General features: G+C 39.8%; 1 protein-coding gene across 1 annotated transcript; it reads left to right on the top strand.

The window, feature by feature from the left end:
* The first annotated feature begins 12,899 nt into the window (after positions 1–12,899).
* LOC131664833 (uncharacterized) lies at positions 12,900–13,388 on the top strand. The gene has a single exon (XM_058936244.1). The coding sequence runs from the start codon at positions 12,900–12,902 to the stop codon at positions 13,386–13,388; it is 489 nt and encodes a 162-aa protein (XP_058792227.1).
* Positions 13,389–18,945: the final 5,557 nt, after the last annotated feature.

The raw sequence follows: 18,945 nt of genomic DNA, 5'->3' as shown, positions 1-18,945 counted from the left end.
TTTTCAGCATTAAATGAACATAATTCTTAAGTAAGACAGCGAGTTTGAATTCGACGACCACGAATACTAAATAACCTATTTAGCAAAATAAACACAAAAGCTTTCACGTGCATCATTGTTATTAGTCAATCGGTATTGAACCGTTCTTATTATTGATACGCGTTCAATCAATGAATACGTATATCAGTATGTAGGAGCTCCGTGTTGCACGATTAGGTTGAGCACCGCTTGCAATCAGCGGCGGCGCGCGCCGCTGGCCCCCCCCTCACTGTAGCTTCGAAAGCTGTGCGCTGATTGGCCAATCTTTGAAGCTAATTATCTAATTACCTAATTATTTAATCGAAAAACTAAGAACATAATTCGGAATTAATTTTTGGAGACGAATCGAATGGAATTATTAGTTACATATGTTTTTGAATACCCTGTATATATATATATGTATGTATTATATGTACGGTCTGTTACATAACATCCCTCTCCTCATAGAAACGTTGCCATCCTTGGCAATATCAATTGGAGGTTCAGGACATAGCAGTTCATGGATAAAACAATAAGTACATTCATATTGGTAATTTTCGTGGTCCGCTTTATTAATAAGGAAATGATACAAAATGATTATAGGAAAGTTTTCATCGAAGGTAAAAAAAGGAAGAAAGAGGAAAAGAAAAAAAAATAAAAAAAAGATATCATGAGTAGGCGAGTTATGGTCCTAATGATATTTTAAGTCTGCGTAAAGCGACTTGAAGGGTCCTACATCCCGCTGTCATGTCATGTCCTTCAAGGTCCTTTGAGTAAGAACCCTGACTCTCTATTAAACTTTGGTCCCGCTCTAGATTAACGGAGAGGTTCCGGAAAAAAAGCTGAAGTTTTCAAAGTCACCATAAGAGGTTCCGTTATAGTCAAAGGTCCTGAGATTCCAGGTTTTCAGGTGATGGTCCCAATTGTTGAAGTAAATACTTATCCCACAAAACCAATGGGTCCACAGCACATTACGGATTTAGTATCCACAAATGACCTTTTACGATTCGAACTCTATTTTCGTGACATAGTGTTCATACGTTTAATGGTATGTGTAGATGGACCGGTTGCGGACACTTGCCGCTACGCGGCGAGGTAGACAAAATTTAACTTTGTATTATTTATTAGAATTCAGTAGCGCTGGTCTAGCGCTATGATTATATATATATATATATATATATATATATATATATATATATATATATATATATTTGCTCACACTCATGTGACTACAGGAATCCTTTCATATTTTAACATAGTCAATTGACCTGAACTTTCCGAAGTCATCATAATTTGTCGTTCCGGCCATGGTTCTCCCTGTTCATAGCGGTGTCAAACTAGGAAGTATAGTCGCCTGTTATCTTCCCTTAGATGAACCGGGTTGCTTGTGCGAGGTATTGGGTCTGTTGTAACTATTTCCTTATTGATGTTGTTTTCATCGCTATTCATTTCGTTGCCGTTGTCCTTGGCCCAATTACCAGTAGTATACAGGAGGAACTTCATAATTGTTACAAGGTAATTATGAAGTAATATGAAGAGATAATCTGAATAATTATGAAGAGATAATCTCCAGAGAAGTAGTCGATGATTACCACACCCTGGTAGGTATAAGAAATTGGTAGTGGTACCGTCTCCGATGATTTGACGGCTCCAGCAGACCTGAACAGGCGAATGACAGCGGCTTTTTGTATAGGATTATCATACCTCACGCGTAAAGCTGTAGGTCGGTCGTCAATCGGTCTAACTGATTTGAGGCATATTCCACTTACTTTTTCCATCCTAGGATAATATATGGTCTAATTTAGGAAATATGGTATATATGTATGTGAGAGTAGAGGTGAGTATAGTAGGGAAATAGAAGTGAGATATTTAGCCGATATATATTATTCAGGGTTCTAAAATCATCAAATAAACTAAAATTAAACTATAAAATATTATAGATAATAATATAATATTATACCGTTTTAACTAATTCTAATGCGATTTCAAAATACCCTGAAAATAATAACTAATAACAATTTGAAATCATACGAGTGTTTTTAAATAACATTTATCTTCAGGGTCGATTTCGACGGTAATATCCTCTTCCTGTAATAAAATATTTTCTTCCACCGTCGGAGAATACTTTTGCTCTTTTTGATTCAATTTTCCAGTCCACTCATTTCCTGTAAGGTTATAATAAGTCCATGCTCGGTCCGGTTTATTATTCGGTCATTATCTGGTCATCGGAATATTGTAATTTTCGGTTTTGTGACTAGGGTACTCGACCTCAACTCATTCTTTTGTTTGTTAACCACTCTCCTTGTTATGGATCTGGGTGCTTTCTCGCTATTTCTTCCCTGAGATTTCTTTGGTATTGATACATGTAACTGACATCATGATCTTCATATATTTATGAGTTAAGTTGTTTATCACATATTCAATAATATTTGGTTTCGTTTTCTTGGTCCCAGCGTCACTTACGTACTTGTGCAAATTGAGATCCGTATAATGGGTACGGATTTTGGATAGCTTTTGCTGCATCCGCGGCATCATAATATTGTACATATTCAATGGACAAGAAGCTCTTACGATCCTTTCCTGCCTTATAATAAAGTAGTTGTCCAAATTCTACAAAATGTTCAAAGAAAGCACTCTCTCTACGATTTTCGTCGATATTCAAAGGCAATCTACAGAAGAGATTGGTTTTCTCTATGGATCTCGGTGCCATTTTTCTAAAAATTTTGGTTTCTACTATTCTTTGGTCCTTAGATATAAAATCTGTCTTTGAGAATTTAATCTTTTTGGCTTCTTTTGTATGTTCAGCTTGTTATAATAATACCAGCCTTTTGTTGCTATCGGTAATGTTTTCTAATCAGTGGAATTCTCGTAGTAGTCCTATCTTTTCCAACCGAGTCAAAAGATGACTACATTATCTATGGTCTGCGTAGTAAAGTTTTACACATGTAGGGTCTTCAACTGAACGGCTTGTTGCCTGAGACATTTTCGGCTCTTGTTGATAAAATAAATGGTCAGTAAAGGGTATAGTCAAAATGCCCACCTTCCGGGATCGGGAAACTAAGTTTATAGACATATTCTACATGTAAAAAGAATACGTTTACCGCAAACCCGAGCTTTCTAGACCCTCTAAGTCTCTATATGGCCAAAAAACGGTTTTTTTTGTAAATATTTTTTTTCTTCGCGTGTATAAGCTTTCGGAATCTGAAAAAAATTCAAAAGTATACTTCATAATAAGAGAAACTTACCTGAATTTTTTTAAGTCATAATATTGAGTACGGCCTCCTTAAAAAAATTTGGAAATTATTCAACCTGCATTATCTCAGCTTCCTTTGGGACCTGCAGTAAATTTTTTTTAAATAACGTGTTTTTTTACGATGAATAAGATGGTAAGATTGCAAATCCGAATATCGAGCGGGGGTCCCTGCTAAAAATGAAAGAAACCGTGTTTTTCACGTTTTTTGGCCGGAACTCTTTGCAGAAGATACCTACAGTAAATCCGATCAATCCATTGGATTCCGCGTAAAAAATATATGGAAAACATGTATGATAACTTCCATATTGTTGCGGAGTCATCCTTAAAAAAATCAAAAAATAAAGTAATTGAAGCTAAATCGGCACTGGGATTCACTGCATGAACGGAATTTCGGCAGAAAACTAAAAAAAATCCAATAGGTCAATATTTTTCTGCTAGTAATGTAATGATTATTGATAGAGACACCAAAATATACATATATGTACATAATATGAGGCAAGACATTGCTCAAACACAATTTATGTCAATTCAATGCAACTAGTTTTTCCATTTTTTTTTGTTTTTGGGCATTTTTTGGACAAAAGTCTTTGTAGATGACTCCTACAGTAAAACTGATAATTTATATGCGCATGTAATTTACTATACAAGGTGTCAAATAGGTAACGAAACAAGGCTGTAGCTTTTTAGGTACAGATTATTAGACCAAGGTCAATGTCATTCCTTTAGTAACTTTCAACGCGGAATCCGATGGTGACCTTGGATTTGACCTTGAGATTGACCTTCAAGGTCATTTCAAGGTCAACTTTGTTTTTTTAAATAGGAACCCCCATTTTTGACCCCGGATTCGGAAAGAGCGGGAAATTTTACGTCCAAAACGGTATTTTTAAATTTTTTTTCATGGCCTTGAGAAGGTCGATTTAAGGTCAAATGCTTGAAAAACTGCCTAAAAGCGTTTTTTTAATTTTTAAGATATCGAAAAATGACCTCTACAAAATTTGTTCAGAACAGAGTGGGCCACCCAATGCACCAAAAACCTTTGACCTTTAACCTCATTTTGAAGGTCATTTCAAGGTCGAAGTGTTTTTTGTAATGGAAACCCCTCTTTTTGACCCCAGATTAGCACATAGCGCGAAATCCGACGTTTGGATAAGGTATTATGTTGAGTTTCGATTGATCCACGACGTTCATCGCAAGGTCATGTGAAATTTAGATCCAATATTATTCGCGAAACATTTACAAAATGTTTCGGGCTAAATTTATTAAATTCTACTGAGAGCATGTTACAGTGACCTTATCTTTGACCTTTGATTGTTTGAATAATAAAGTAACGGGTTATCCAAACCGAAAGTCAAGTTGTTTTAAATGAGGAGCAAGCAGAGACATAGGTACAGTTTTTTTGCCGGATAAATTTTTTCCACTCACTGCGTTTTGAATGTTTCTTTCTGATTTCGCGCTATATGCGAATCCGGGGTCAAAAATAGGGGTTTCCATTACAAAAAACACTTCGACCTTGAAATGACCTTCAAAATGAGGTTAAAGGTCAAAGGTTTTTGGTGCATTGGGTGGCCCACTCTGTTCTGAACAAATTTTGTAGAGGTCATTTTTCGATATCTTAAAAATTAAAAAAACGCTTTTAGGCAGTTGTTCAAGCATTTGACCTTAAATCGACCTTCTCAAGGCCATGAAAAAAAATTTTAAAATACCGTTTTGGACGTAAAATTTTCCGCTCTTTCGATTGCCGTTGTCAAAAATAGGGGTTCCCATTTAAAAAAACAAAGTTGACCTTGAAATAACCTTGAAGGTCAATCTCAAGGTCAAATCCAAGGTCACCATCGGATTCCGCGTTGAAAGTTACTAAAGGAATGACCTTGACCTTGGTCTAATAATCTGTACCTAAAAAGCTACAGCCTTGTTCCGTTACTTATTTGACACCTTGTATATCAATGAAACACAGTATTTATATTAACTCTATTCCAATTTTTGTTCGTAACTCAATTATATAAAAATATTACTTGTCCCATTTACGTTTCTTTTGCTGAAAAATTTAATAATTACCAAATCTAATATAAGAAAAATAAAGAAAAAGATTGAAAAATCCAAAGCAAAGTTCTCAATACAATCTGAATAAATAATGACAAAAATCATTTTTCAGATAGATTGATATTTTGTCATTTCCTATACTGCACCACTACCGTCGCCGCCTACCGGCAGAAAGAACTGTTACAGTTTGGCCCACCATCTGCCGTGCTGACCGCTCAACTGCCATAGAATACGTGGTTTAACCGGTGCGCGGCGTTATCGCACTCATCGCTCATCGTTACAGCATTGAATTCATGGAGAAAAAAGACTACACTAACAAGGGAACTACACTAACCCGACCTCACCGGTTTGAATGATTTTGGAATATGTTATAGTAATTGAAAAAAAATTAGATTCGTGTTTTTTTTTATCGGCCCATAAGGGCTTTTAAGGGGTAAAATCCACGCTGAAAATTAACCCCTAAAATCAGTTTTTTTAATATTTCTCAGCATCAAATGAATATTTTTCAGTAAACTCAACGTTAAGAAATTTCTTATAAAAAGGTGCTTTTAAGGACATAACATTTATACCGAAGGGCTGCAACCTACTTCTTAATAGGGGTAAATACACTATTTTTTGTACTGTTTAACGACATGTAATATAGTAAATCAGCTCGAGTGATTTAAAAATCGCACTGATAATGAGAAAATACCAAAATTAAATTGACGTGTTTCTGGATTTAAAAAAAAAATGTTTAAGGGGTGTTTACCCCCTAGAAACCACCCCCGTCAAACTATCAGCAGATTAATCCACCTAACCCTGGGATAAAGAAGTTTAGTCGTTTGTTATTTCTTGAAATAATTTAATCCTATGCATGAGCGAGCTACCTCAACGAACGAACCTGCCTCTAACCCACCAAACCCCCATAAACCACCCTTACCGAACCACATGCAGACTAACCCACCTAATCCTGAGAAAAGCAACTTTAGTCGTTTGTTATTTCTTGAAATAATTGAATTTTACACCATAAGCGAGATAGCCCAGCTGAATCACATACCTCTTAACCACCTACCCCTAACCTAGCTAACCCGTACCCTAATAAACTACCCTTACCACATGCGGGCTAACCTTATATAGATAGCGAAAAATTAATGTATTTCTTGAATAACATTCATGTTGCATAAGAATATGTCCCAAATATTACAAATTTTATGTAATAATTATTATTTTCTTTTCATTATAAATACAAAAAAGATAAAAATAATTAATAACGTCTTATAAATATAAGATTTGAGACTAAAATAAATTATAAATAATTATTAACTATTTTGTTTTTTCGAAATTAATAATAACAGTAATGGTATCAGTTTTTTTTAAATATTATTTGCATTGTATTACATATAGCTGTGTATAAAAGAGTAATAATAATAGTTATTATTTTTTAAACGTAAAGTTAATTCGTAATAAAGAAAAATAACAAGTAATAATAGTTAAAAATTATTAATGTCAAACGTGGAAGTTTAATATAGTTATTATTTCATTTTTAATCATTTACAATTTGTCAATGAAAAAAGAAAATATAACAAATAATTGATTATATTAATAGTTATAAATAATTATTATAGTCTCAATTCCTATACTAATAAACTGTTTACTTTTTTCAATTTTCACTTGTGGTTTAGTTTACTTTTTGTTGGTACTTTACTTTGCTGTACACTTTATCTTATTTACAATTTTGTCTTTTCAATGGCTCGAAGAAGATAAGTTATATCAAATCTAGGCCCCTTACGATAATAAGACATCGGATACATATTTCATTATTCATAGTAGTTGAAGAAAAGTCAAGTATTTAAAAAGTTTAAGTTTTTTTATAGTGCTGGATTTATAAATAAACTTATTTCTATATTTACATACAAATTTCCCGAACACGAAAATATAGTACATAACAAGAAGAAAAGATTTTATCTACTACGTAAGTATTTATGTCACTTATCATATATAATTTTATTCAAATATTTTGATTTGTAAACATGTGAAATATAACTGTTAAAAACGTATGATCGAAATCTATCTATAGACTAGGTTTTCTTTTGTCTTTTGTAAAATTATTCAACTGCAAAAAAGAGTATTTATATCTTGATTTTGTTTTAGATTAAAACATGAAGATCAATCCTTTGACCGTAGTCAATTTATTATTAGCATATTTTCAAAGTTTACAAATACTAGATAGCGAGATTAATTTCAAAGAGATTAAATTGTCAGAAAAATTGAAAGAAATATTAATAGATGCCAGGTATGAGTTTAATGATATTGATATGATTGTTGAAGAGATGTTAGATTTTCATGAAGATTATATAGATACTGATGCTAAAATAATCGAAGATGAAGTTCAACATTACTTTCCTGATCCTGATTTTGCACCAACAAATCAGTGCACAAATGATGATGAAGAAATCACATTTGATTATAAACAAAGAGCCGGAGAGGTTAGATTTCACTCGAGGGGAGTGTGGACGTGTCTTGGATGTGAGCGCCAGTTGTGGTGAGAAAGTTAAAGAGGAAAAGTATTTGAGGAGAGAAATAGAGGTGAAAAGAGCGTGGAGGTGGAGGAGGAGTGGAGAAGAGAGAGAGAGAGGCCTGGAGAAGAGCAGGAAAAAGCAGAGAAAGAGGAATATAAAAAAAATAAAAGTTGAGGTTAAGAGAGAAAATCAGAAAGCGGGAAAGGCAGGCAGAGAGGAGGGGCGGTAAGAAGTAAAGGCAGAGACAGAAAAGGTAAGACAGGGAATAAAGGTGGGATCACGGGTAGATATAGAGAGTCGAATTAAGGCGTACGGGAGAGGATGGAAAGATTTGTGACAACAGAAAAATTAAGAGATAAAGGTGGAAGGTTGGATAAGAAAGGCCCAGAGGAGGAAAAGTAGAAAAGAGTAAAGGTGGTGAGTGGGAGAGAGAGCGGCGAGGGGCTGAGGGAGAATAATAGAGTAGAAATGAGAGAGGCAAAGAGATGCAAGAGTGAGAGTGAGGGAAGCGAGATGGATGGGCAGGGGGAGAAGGATTGGACAACACGATAAGAGAAGTGGGAAAAAGTAGTGGTGCAGAATATATAATCGAAAAGATACGGACAGATATAAGGGAATTAAGAGAGGTATGGAAGGAGGAAGGGAAAGAATGGACAGAAATGTTTAAAGAAATAATGGGAAAAATGGAAAGAATGGAGGCAGAGGGGAAAAGAAGAGAAGAAAGATGGGAGAAGGAAATAGGAAAAGTTAGGAAAGAACAAGTGAGAGAGAGAGAGAGAAGAAAGAAAGAAAGAGACGAAAGAAGAAAGGGAAAAAGTAGAACGTAGAGAAAAGAAACTGCAGGAAAAATGGGGAGAGAGGATGGATCAGTTGGAAGAGGAGTGCGTGAAACTAAAAGAAAGCATTGAAAGAGGAAACAAGAAGCAAAGAGGAACAGAAGTAGGCAATAAGGAAGAATTAGTGCATATGAGAGAAAAAATGGATAGAGAAAGTAGGATAAACAATATAATAGTGACAGACTTAGAGGGTGAGTTAAGATGGGAAAAGAAGGGAGAGGCAGAGGTCTGGTTAAGGGAGGTACTAGAAATGAAAGGAGAGATAGTGAACCTGAAAAGAATAGGAGGAACAGTGGAGAGGGATGATCGGAGAGAAAGAAGAAAAAACATGTGGCAAATTAGATGCGCTTTATGGGAACAACAAGAAGGAATTATGAAGAAGAAAAAGAATCTGGCACAGAAAAAGATATACATAGATCAAGACTGGACGTGGAAGCAGTGAAGGATAAAAGAGGAAGTAAGAAGGAAAGCGAAAGAAATAAAAAGTAAAGGTAAAGAGGTAAAGATGTGGCATAACGGGGTGCAGTCAGAGGAAGAAGCATGGTGGTGGAGCGAGAGAGAGGGAAAAATGGTAGGAAAGGGGGTGGAAGGGATTCGAAAACAATAGGGATAAAAGAGAGAGAGAGGAGAGAAAGGAGAGAGAGGGGAGAAAGGCAGTAAAAATACTATTCTGGAACGTGGCCAGGGTGAGGAGCATGAAGGAAGACGACTGGGAATATGGCAGGGAATTCGACATAATAGGGCTAACGGAAACCTGGGTGAAGAGGCAAGGGGCAAGAACTGGTGTGGAGAAGCAACTGAAAGTGTACAGCATAGAGTGGAGGGACTCAAGAAGGGAAGGAAGAAGGGGGAGAGAAATAGGGGGAGGAATAATGGCGGTAAGAGAGAGGAATGGGATGAGTAAGGTTGAATGGAAGAAAGAAAGGACAAGTGAGGTAATAGTAGGAGAAATAAAGATCGGAGGGAGGGAATACAAGATAGCATCGGTGTATATGCAACATGAGAAGAAGGAAAACTATGAATACCTAAGCGAAGAGATAGAGGAGAACAGAGGAAAAACAATAACTATAGGAGGAGACTTCAACGCAAGAACAGGAAACGAAGGAAGAGAATGGAAGACAGAAGAAAACCTAGAAGAAATAAAGGCCAAGGATAAAGTGTTAAACGCAGAGGGAGAAGAAATGATAAAATGGCTAGGAGAAATAGGCTTAGTGATAACGAATGGGAGAAAAGAAGGAGATGAAGAGGGAGAAATAACATATATAGGAGCGAGAGGAATGTCAACGATAGACTATGTAGTAGGTAACGAGGAAGGTGATGAGGCGATAAAAAAGGTTTAAATAAAGGAGAGGGTAAAGTCGGACCACTTACCAATAGAGGTGGAACTGGGAGACAAAATAGCGGAAGAACGAATGATAGACGACTGGAGTGAAGAAGGTATAAGGGAGTATCAGAGATGGATAGACGGAATAGGGGAACAGATAAATCGAAAGATATAAAAAATAGAGTGAAGAACGCAGTTGTAAAAAAGAAGATAACGAAAAAAACAGGATCAAAAAAAAAGCTGGTGGAGAAAAGAATGTAAGGCAAAAGGGATAGGGTGATGGCAGAGTTAAATAAGGTAAGAAAAGGGGAAGGAGACAGAGGCAAATACTTAAAAGCAAAGAGAGAATACAGAGAGGATATAAGAAAAGCAAAAGAAGATGAGGGGAAAAGAGTGGCAGAAGAAATAAGAAAAGATAAGACGAGAAGAAAATTATGAGATAAAAGTGAATGGTAATAGGAAGAAAAGAATTGGATTAGATGAAAATATAGGAAAAGAAGAATGGATAAAGCACTTTATGGCACAATTGGGAGAGATAGAAAAGGAAGAAAGCAAAGGGGAAGAAACCGAAGACAGCGAAGGAGAGGAAGGTGAAGAAATCAAAGAAAGAGAAGTAAAACAGGTAATAAGAAAAATGAAAAAGAAAAAGGCGACAGAAGAAGATGGTATAGCAAATGAAGCGTGGGTGGAAGGCACGGAAGGCTTGATAAAAGACATGACAAAATGCTTAAACGGAATATGGAACGGAGAACGATATCTGGAAGAATGGAGGAAGGGAATAATAGTACCAATATATAAGAAAGGGAGGAAAGAAGAAGTAGGAAACTATAGAGGAATAACGCTGATGGATACGGGATATAAAATATATGCAGAAATACTAAGGAAAAAGCTGGAAAGAGAACTAGAAGCTAAAGAAACGCTAAGCGATACGCAGACGGGATTTAGGAAGAAAAGAGGAACAATGGACGTAATATATATATTAAAAACAATAATAAGGAAGGAAATAAGGGAAAAAGGAGGAAAACTGTTCGTATTCTTTGCAGACATGAAGGCCGCTTTTGATAAAATAAAGAGAAAGAAAATATGGGAAACAATGAATGAGAAAGGGATAAATAGAAAAATTAGGAAAAGAATAGAAGAAATATACAAGAAAACAGGGAGTAATGTAAAAGTTAGAGGAGAAATAATTGGGGAGTTTGAGACTTACAAAGGCGTAAGGCAAGGGTGACTTTTGAGCACCACGCTATTTAATTTTGCCTTCGCCTATCTGGAAGTGAAGATCATGCAGGTGCAGGAAGGAGGGGTAGTGATAGGAAGGAAGAAAATATGGACATTAGGATATACAGATGATATAGTGATGATGGCAAAGAGTGAAAGTGGAATGAAAGCAATGCTGCAAAAATTAAAAAGATACCTGGAAGAAAGGGGATTATAGTTAAATGTAGGAAAATCAAAGATGATGAAATGCAGGAGAGGAGGAGGAAGGGGGAAGGAAGAAGAATTCGAATGGGAAGGTGAGAAGATAGAGATGGTGAAAGAGTACAACTACTTGGGATATGTGATAAACAGAAATAACGGAAATAAAAAGCAGATAAAGAAGGTAGAAGGGAAAATAAATATGGGACTCGGAAGGCTATGGGGGCTAGGAGACAAGCTATTTAGAGAAAACTGGGAGCTAAGGATGAACCTGTTCGACGCACGTGATTATGTATAGAGCAGATATCTGGGGATGGAAGAGATATGAAGAAATAGAGAGATTCCAACTAAAATTTATAAAGTGGGTATTGGGTTTGGATAGAAACACGCCAAGTTACTCAATACGATAGGAAACAGGAAGACAAGAAAAGAAAGAAACAGCATTAGAAAGAGCAAAGAAGTATGAAAACAAAATAAGAGAAGAAAGAGATGGCTCAATAAAAAAAGAAGCATGGAGAGAATTAAAGAAAAGGGAAAGAAATGAAAAAGATAAAAAGGGTAAGAAGGAGGAGAGAGAGGAAAGGCTAGAAAAAAGTAAAATAGACAGAGAGAGGGAAGAGGGAAACGAAATGAAAGAAGAGTTTTGGGAAGAAATAAGAGAAGAGCTAAAGAAAAAAGAAGAAAAAGAACCACAAGAAAAGCGAGAAAAGTCAAGATATATAAACAAGTGGAAAGAACTGAAAGAAGAAATGAAAAAATATCGATTAAATGAAATTCAAGGAGAGGGAAGAATAAAAGGCCTATAAATAAGGGAAAGGTTTAGGTTAGGTAATGAAATGAGAGGAATCAGGTATTGGAAAAAGGAAGAAAATAAGAGATGCCGAATGTATATGAAAGAGGAAGAAAATTGGAAGCACATGGTAGAAAAATGTGAAAAAAGCAGAAAGGAAGGGGAAGAATGGGAAAAAATAATAATAGGAAACAAAGAAAAGATAGCGTGGATGATGAAGATAAAATGGAAAAGAAGAAGAAACGAAGAGAAGAAAGAAAAAGAAAAGCAAGAAGACGAAGCTGCAAGACCCTAAGGAGAGACGGAAACAGAAGACAGAGAAGCAAGACTCGCAGACACATCTACACACACATACATACACACACATACACACAAAACACGAACAAACTCCGCCACCGCCGGTCCCAAGCCCGGGACCCTGCTACTCAAGAAGCAGGGAAGGAGGAGGGGGAGGAGTACCAACCTCGTTAAAAAACCAAGGCTCATCTGACCCGGATGATAGCACCCTGTTAAAGGGTCCCCGTCCAGGTTAACGGACCACCCAAGCTGAAGGTGTGAAGCGACCCGTGCCGATGTAGCCTGGTTGCTTCTCGGGGGTAACAGAGAGTCCCAAACGGAGCGTTCGGAGCACCTGGCGAAACTCCCTCGTATCTAGCCTTGTCCCACGCACGCGGGGCTCTGCGTGGGATCGACGACAACTTCCCTAGCTACTCGTGGGACCAACATGAAGAATAATCAATCAAATCAAAAAGAAAAAGACCGCAGTGAAGCTGATAAATGCTTCAAGAGCCTGGAGAGAAAGGTCAAAAAGCTGGTGGAGTTTATTCTAGAAAAGAAGAACCTCCACGCAGAACTGAAGACCATGGCCAGAACGGCAGACTGTATGATAGAGGAGTACGCGAAGCTGCGCGTACTCTTCTGCCAGGGGGCCAAAAGAAGTACAGAAAACCTGACGGTAAGGGACGATGAGATCCAAACATCGCCCATCTTTAGAGAAAAAGCGAAAAAGCGTGGAAATTTAGAGAGGCAACCGCCGACGATCCCGCCAGCAACGAAGAAGGCCAAAAGCGACCAAGAAAAAACCCTGCTCACAAGGGAGAGCGAAGAAAGAAAGGAGATTGCCGAGAAAAAAGCCTCCGAATGGAAAGAGGTAAGAAGAAAGGGCAAAGCCAAGAAGAAAGAAAAGAAGAGAAAAGAGACCAATAAAAAATAAGGCACTAGAGAGGGTAAAACCACTAAGACCACGAGCAGGAAGCCTCGCCCAGAAGCTATTAAGATCAAAGCACTGGGCGAGACTTCGTATGCCGACATCTTGAGGAAGGTCAAGGCAGCACCCAACATGAAGGAGATAGGTGAAAAAGTCACCCGAATACGGCGTACTAGAGCAGGAGAACTACTCCTCGAACTGGGGAAACCGGGAACCAGGTCCCCAAACATAGAAGAGATGGTCCTGGCCACACTTGAGGAGTCAGCAGAAGTCCACTTGATGACCGATAAAGAAACCCTCAGGATCAAAGACATGGATGAGACAACCATACCTGAGGAAGTGATAGAAGCTGTAGCTGCAGTTATCGGACCAGAGGCAGCTGCAAGTAGCAGCATAAAAATCAGAGGACTGTACAACGGCACACAAGCGGCACATATCCAGCTCCCGGTAGCAGCGGCCAGAAAGCTACTTGAAAACGGAAAGCTGAGAATAGGATGGGTGAACTGTAGAGTTCAGCCTTACACACCGACACAAAGATGCTACCAGTGCTTGGAGAATGGTCACATCGCAAAGGACTGCAAAAGCGATGAAGACCGCTCCAAGCAGTGTTTCAGGTGCAGAAAGGAGGGGCATAAGGCAGCAGACTGCACGGACGCAAAGAAGGAGGGATCTCACGCTAAAAATGACTAAAGTCCTCCAAATCAACCTCAACCACTGTGCAGCGGCTCAGGACCTGCTGCACTAGTTGGTAAGGGAGGAAAAGGCCGACATCGTCATAGTTAGCGAAAAGTACTGTGATCTCGATGAGCCGAACTGGGTGAAAGATGCGACTGGTACGGCGGCTGTCTGGGTATGCGGACACCTACACGATCCAACCTCAAACTTTACGTGGATAGAAGTGGCTGGCATGCATATATATAGTTGCTATCTCCCACCTAGCGAAGAGATAAGCGAGTTTAAGAAATTCCTGGATGACATTGTTACCAGTGCAATGACATCACGCCTACCGATGGTCATCGCAGGTAATTTTAATGCATGGGTCGTAAACTGGGGAAGCGCGAAAACAAATGCTCGCGGGCATGCACTTCTAGAGGCGTTCGGAGTATTGGAGCTCGAGGTAGCCAATAGAGGAACGACCCCGACCTATTCCAAGGCGGGGAAATCGTGCATAGTGGATGTTACCTTTATAGATGCCAAACTATTGACGGAGGAGCTCAACTGGAGAGTCAGCGATCGGTACACGGGCAGTGACCATCAAGCCATAATGTACCGGATCCAGTTGATCAAAAAAGCGGTATCCACCAGGACAACGGAAAACAAGAGGAGATGGGCACCAAATACCTTCGACAGAGAATCATTTCTCTACTCCCTTGAAGGAATATCAGTATCCGGAACCGCGGAGGAAAAGGCGCAGGGTCTCACACGAGCTCTCAACACTGCATGTGATGCATCCATGGCTGTCAAGAGCAACGCAAGGGGTAGATTACCGGTTTACTGGTGGAATGAAAACATCGCAAGCCTGAGGCATAAATGTCTTACAGCCAGAAGGCGCCATCAAAGAGCAAGGAACAAGCCCAACTTCCGAGCTCTGACCGAAAAATATGAAGAGCTAAGATCACTGCTCAAGGTCACCATCAAAGCAGCTAAGAGACAGTGCTGGCGAGACTTCTGCGAGGAAGTAGATAAGGACCCCTGGGGCCGGCCGTATAAAACGGTCATGCGCAAGATCAAGCCCAGGAGTGGCGCACCACCATCTTGCCCATTATTCCTCGACAGAGTAGTGCGACATCTGTTCCCAAGACATCGGGAGAGCCCAGAACAAACAGGCCTAATGGAAAGAGACGATGAAATCGAGTTTACAGAAGTAACCCAAGCGGAACTGATAGTAGCCGCGAAGAAAATTCGAACCCGGAAAGCGCCAGGGCCGGATGGGATACCGGAAATTGCCATCAAGACGGCAGCACTGAATGCCCCGGAAATAATTCGCGATACATTTAGTGCGTGCCTGCGAGAAGGACATTTTCCAAACTCGTGGAAGCTGCAAAGACTGGTGCTGCTACCCAAGGGAAATAAGCCTCCCGAGCAGCCTTCGTCCTACAGACCACTATGCATGTTGGATATTATAGGAAAACTGCTGGAAAGAGTAATCCATGCCAGATTGGAGGCAGCTATAGCCGAAGCGGGGGACCTGTCTGGAAACCAGTTCGGCTTCAGAAAAGGCCGTTCAACCTTAGGCGCTATTGGTCGAGTTGTGGACCTGGCCAAAGATGCCATTAGCGGCGGACGGAGCGCAAGACGCATGTGCGCTGTGATCGCATTAGACATCCGAAATGCGTTCAACTCGGCAAGATGGGACATCATTATGACAGCCATGGAAGGACTGAGGGTACCGCTGTATTTGCGTAGAGCCCTATCGAGCTACTTAAGCAACCGAATCCTGCACTATAACACCGACGATGGCACACACTCATACAACATCACGGGAGGAGTGCCGCAGGGATCGGTGCTTGGCCCCTTGCTATGGAATGTCCTATATGACGGACTAATAAGACAGCAGTTGCCAAGGGGAATAGAGATAATAGCTTTTGCCGATGATGTAGCACTAGTGGTCACGGCAAAGAGCGTTGAGGAGATAGAATATATAGGAAACGTCTCCATCGAGGTGGTGGCTCGATGGCTAAAAAGGCATGGGCTCAGTCTCGCTGCGGAAAAGACGGAAACGGTGCTCATCTCCCGCACGAAAGCTCGGAAGTACGCCACATTCACGGTGGAAAATAAGCGAGTACAGTCGACTGACACGTTGAGGTACCTGGGAGTTATACTAGATACGCGGCTATCGTTTAAGGAACACCTCTCGAAAACAGGTGTCAAAGCCACTAACGTTGCTAGAGCGTTGGCAGGTATCATGCCAAACGTCGGTGGGCCAAAGCAACCACGCAGAACCCTCCTATCGCCGGTCGTAAGCTCGGTAATTCTCTACGGAGCTCCTATATGGGCGGATGCGCTAAGAAATAATGCAAGCTACGGAGGGACGTGTCGAAGAGCCTGCAGAGCAGCAGCACTACGAGTTGCCTGTGCATACCGAACTGTATCGGACATAGCAGTCTCGGTAATCGCTGGAATAGCGCCTATCGACCTACTAGCATGCGACAGAGCAGAAATATACCGTGAAGGAGGTCGTAACGAAGAGAACAAAGCTGATAGACATGTCCACAGCAAACGGTGGACGCAAAATTTGGAGAGAAAACTGCGAGAATGGCAGAGAAAATGGGACAACGCAGTGAAAGGTCGCTGGACTCATCGCATCATCCCGAACATTGACAAGTGGACAGGCAGGCGCCACGGACACCTCACCTTCCAACTGAGACAGGTGCTCACCGGTCATGGCTGCTTCCGCATTTATCTCCAACACATCGGTGTATATGCGAGTGCCAAATGCCCAGCCTGTCCAGGCAATGACGAGGACGTAGAACATGTCTTATTTGTGTGTCCCCGCTTCGCTGAAGAGCGGATGCATTTCCGCACGGAGTGGAATGATCCAATGAGTCCCGAAGGGCTCGGAGCTTGCCTGCTCGGCTCGCCAGAGGGATGGGAAACGGTAGTGACCTTTGCCACGTCAGTGGTAAACCGGCTGACCGAAGTAAGAAAGGAGGAAGATAGAAGACGCGACAGGTCTATCATGCATAGATAGAGCGAGGTGCCAGACTATGGGACTAAAAAGCGCTCCTAAACTACCACAGAGTAGTTAGTAGAGCGCGGTTACCCCATCCGATGCAGAGGAACGTAGGCTCTGGGGTCACCTAAGTCCATAGGATAACAAGGCACCAGCCTATCCAAAGCGCTCCCCTGCCTTTGCGGGAGAGCAAAGGACATTGGATTGAGCCCAGACTCCCTCACCCGATGCAGAGGAACGTAGGTGTCGAGGTAGAGTCTGTCCAGAGGATGACCGGACGATGCCGATAGAAGAAAACGACCGGATGATGCCGTAAGAAGAAGACGAGGCTAACATAGCCGAAGACGATGAAGATCGAAGAAAACGACACAGCCGAAAGGTAATGAAGAAGACAAGGCTAATATAGCAGAAGCCCCCCCGCGAAGTAATGCCTAGCGGCGGTTCCCGCGGGGGATACAGGCAGGACATAGAGAGATGGGAGTTTAGTGGGTATACCATGCTTAGGGATTCCCACACAGGACGAGCCGGAACGCCGTTACGTGCATAAAGCATTCTCCAACTCTCTTCAAAAAAAAAAAAAAAAACACAAAACACGAACATACGCGCAAACATAGACATACACATGCACACACACACACAAGACACAAGTAACAGCAACTACAGGTATAGCGGCAAATAGCAGGTATTAGAGGATGGAGCAAAATGGAAAAGAAGAAGAATCGAAGAAGAGAAAGAAAAAGGTAAACTAGAAGACAAAGCATAAGATACTAAGGAAAAATAAGTGAGGTTGAGGAAAGGAAAGGCAGAGGGAGCAATAGGAAACAAGAAAAAGGTGTCAAAGCCTTAATAAGGAGAAAGATAGATGAAATGATTAGCAAGAAGAAGAGCAAAAGCAAAGGGAAGGCAAAGGTGAAAAGTCAAAAGAAAGTAATAAAGGAAAAGCTGAAAAGAAAATATGCAAGAAAGAGACAAAAAAACAGAAGAGCGGAAAAGGCAGATCTTGGAGAGAGAAAGAGGAAGAGAAGATTAATCAGAAGAAAAATGAGAAAAAAAGAGGAACAGACAGGCGTACAAGACAGGGACACAAGAGTTGCAGACACACCTACAAATGCACATATTTATACAACACATGCACACACACACACGCAAGCGCGCACTCACACACACACACACAAAACACATACATAATCAACTACACAAACTGGATACGAGACACAAATAGCAATATAAGAAATGTAAACCAAATGTAACATATAAGTTGTAAATAAATAAACTAAACTAACTATAAACAAAGAGCCGTAGAATATTGGAGGAGCGGAAAAAACCAAAAACTTAAAACTGGATACTGTACAACATAGATTCAAAAAAGTTTCATCTATAAGTCAACTTAAACGTTGGGCGAAAACAATTCATAAAAATGGAACTTACCGAGAAAAAATTGCGCATATTTGCCAATACACGTTTGATAATTTAAAAGCCGCTATTGCAGCTGGTACGATAGTACATGATCCAGATATACGGAAATGGGCATTGCAAGCTTAAAAAGCTGTTGGCCATGAAGATATAATATTTAAGGCTTCTCAAACTTGTTTACTAAAATTTAAAAAAGCTTATAGAATAGTATCTAGAAAAATAAATAAATTTATCACCAAAAAAACATTAGAAAGTAAAGAAGAACTACAAACTAATGCTGATGCTTTTGTAGCTGATGTTAAATCATGTATATCAGAAATCGGCATTGCAAACTTTTATAATTCAGAGCAGTATGGTTTCCAATTAGAAATGCACTCGGGAAGAACATTAGCAATAGCAACCGGGAAACTGTTATCACCAGTTTTTATATTATTAAAAGAAAAAAGTGGTCAATTCGGTCCCATAGTGGAATCTTCA

The sequence above is a fragment of the Phymastichus coffea genome, unplaced genomic scaffold (genome assembly GCF_024137745.1).
Source record: "Phymastichus coffea isolate CEN01 unplaced genomic scaffold, Cenicafe_Pcof_1.1 PCOF00003, whole genome shotgun sequence".
Classification (NCBI taxonomy): Eukaryota; Metazoa; Arthropoda; class Insecta; order Hymenoptera; family Eulophidae; genus Phymastichus; species Phymastichus coffea.
This window is presented reverse-complemented; position numbering and strand designations above follow the sequence as displayed.

What these genes read in the sequence shown, in the direction of transcription:
- LOC131664833 (XM_058936244.1), top strand. Translation starts at nt 12,900, where the DNA reads ATGAAGAATAATCAATCAAATCAAAAAGAAAAAGACCGCAGTGAAGCT.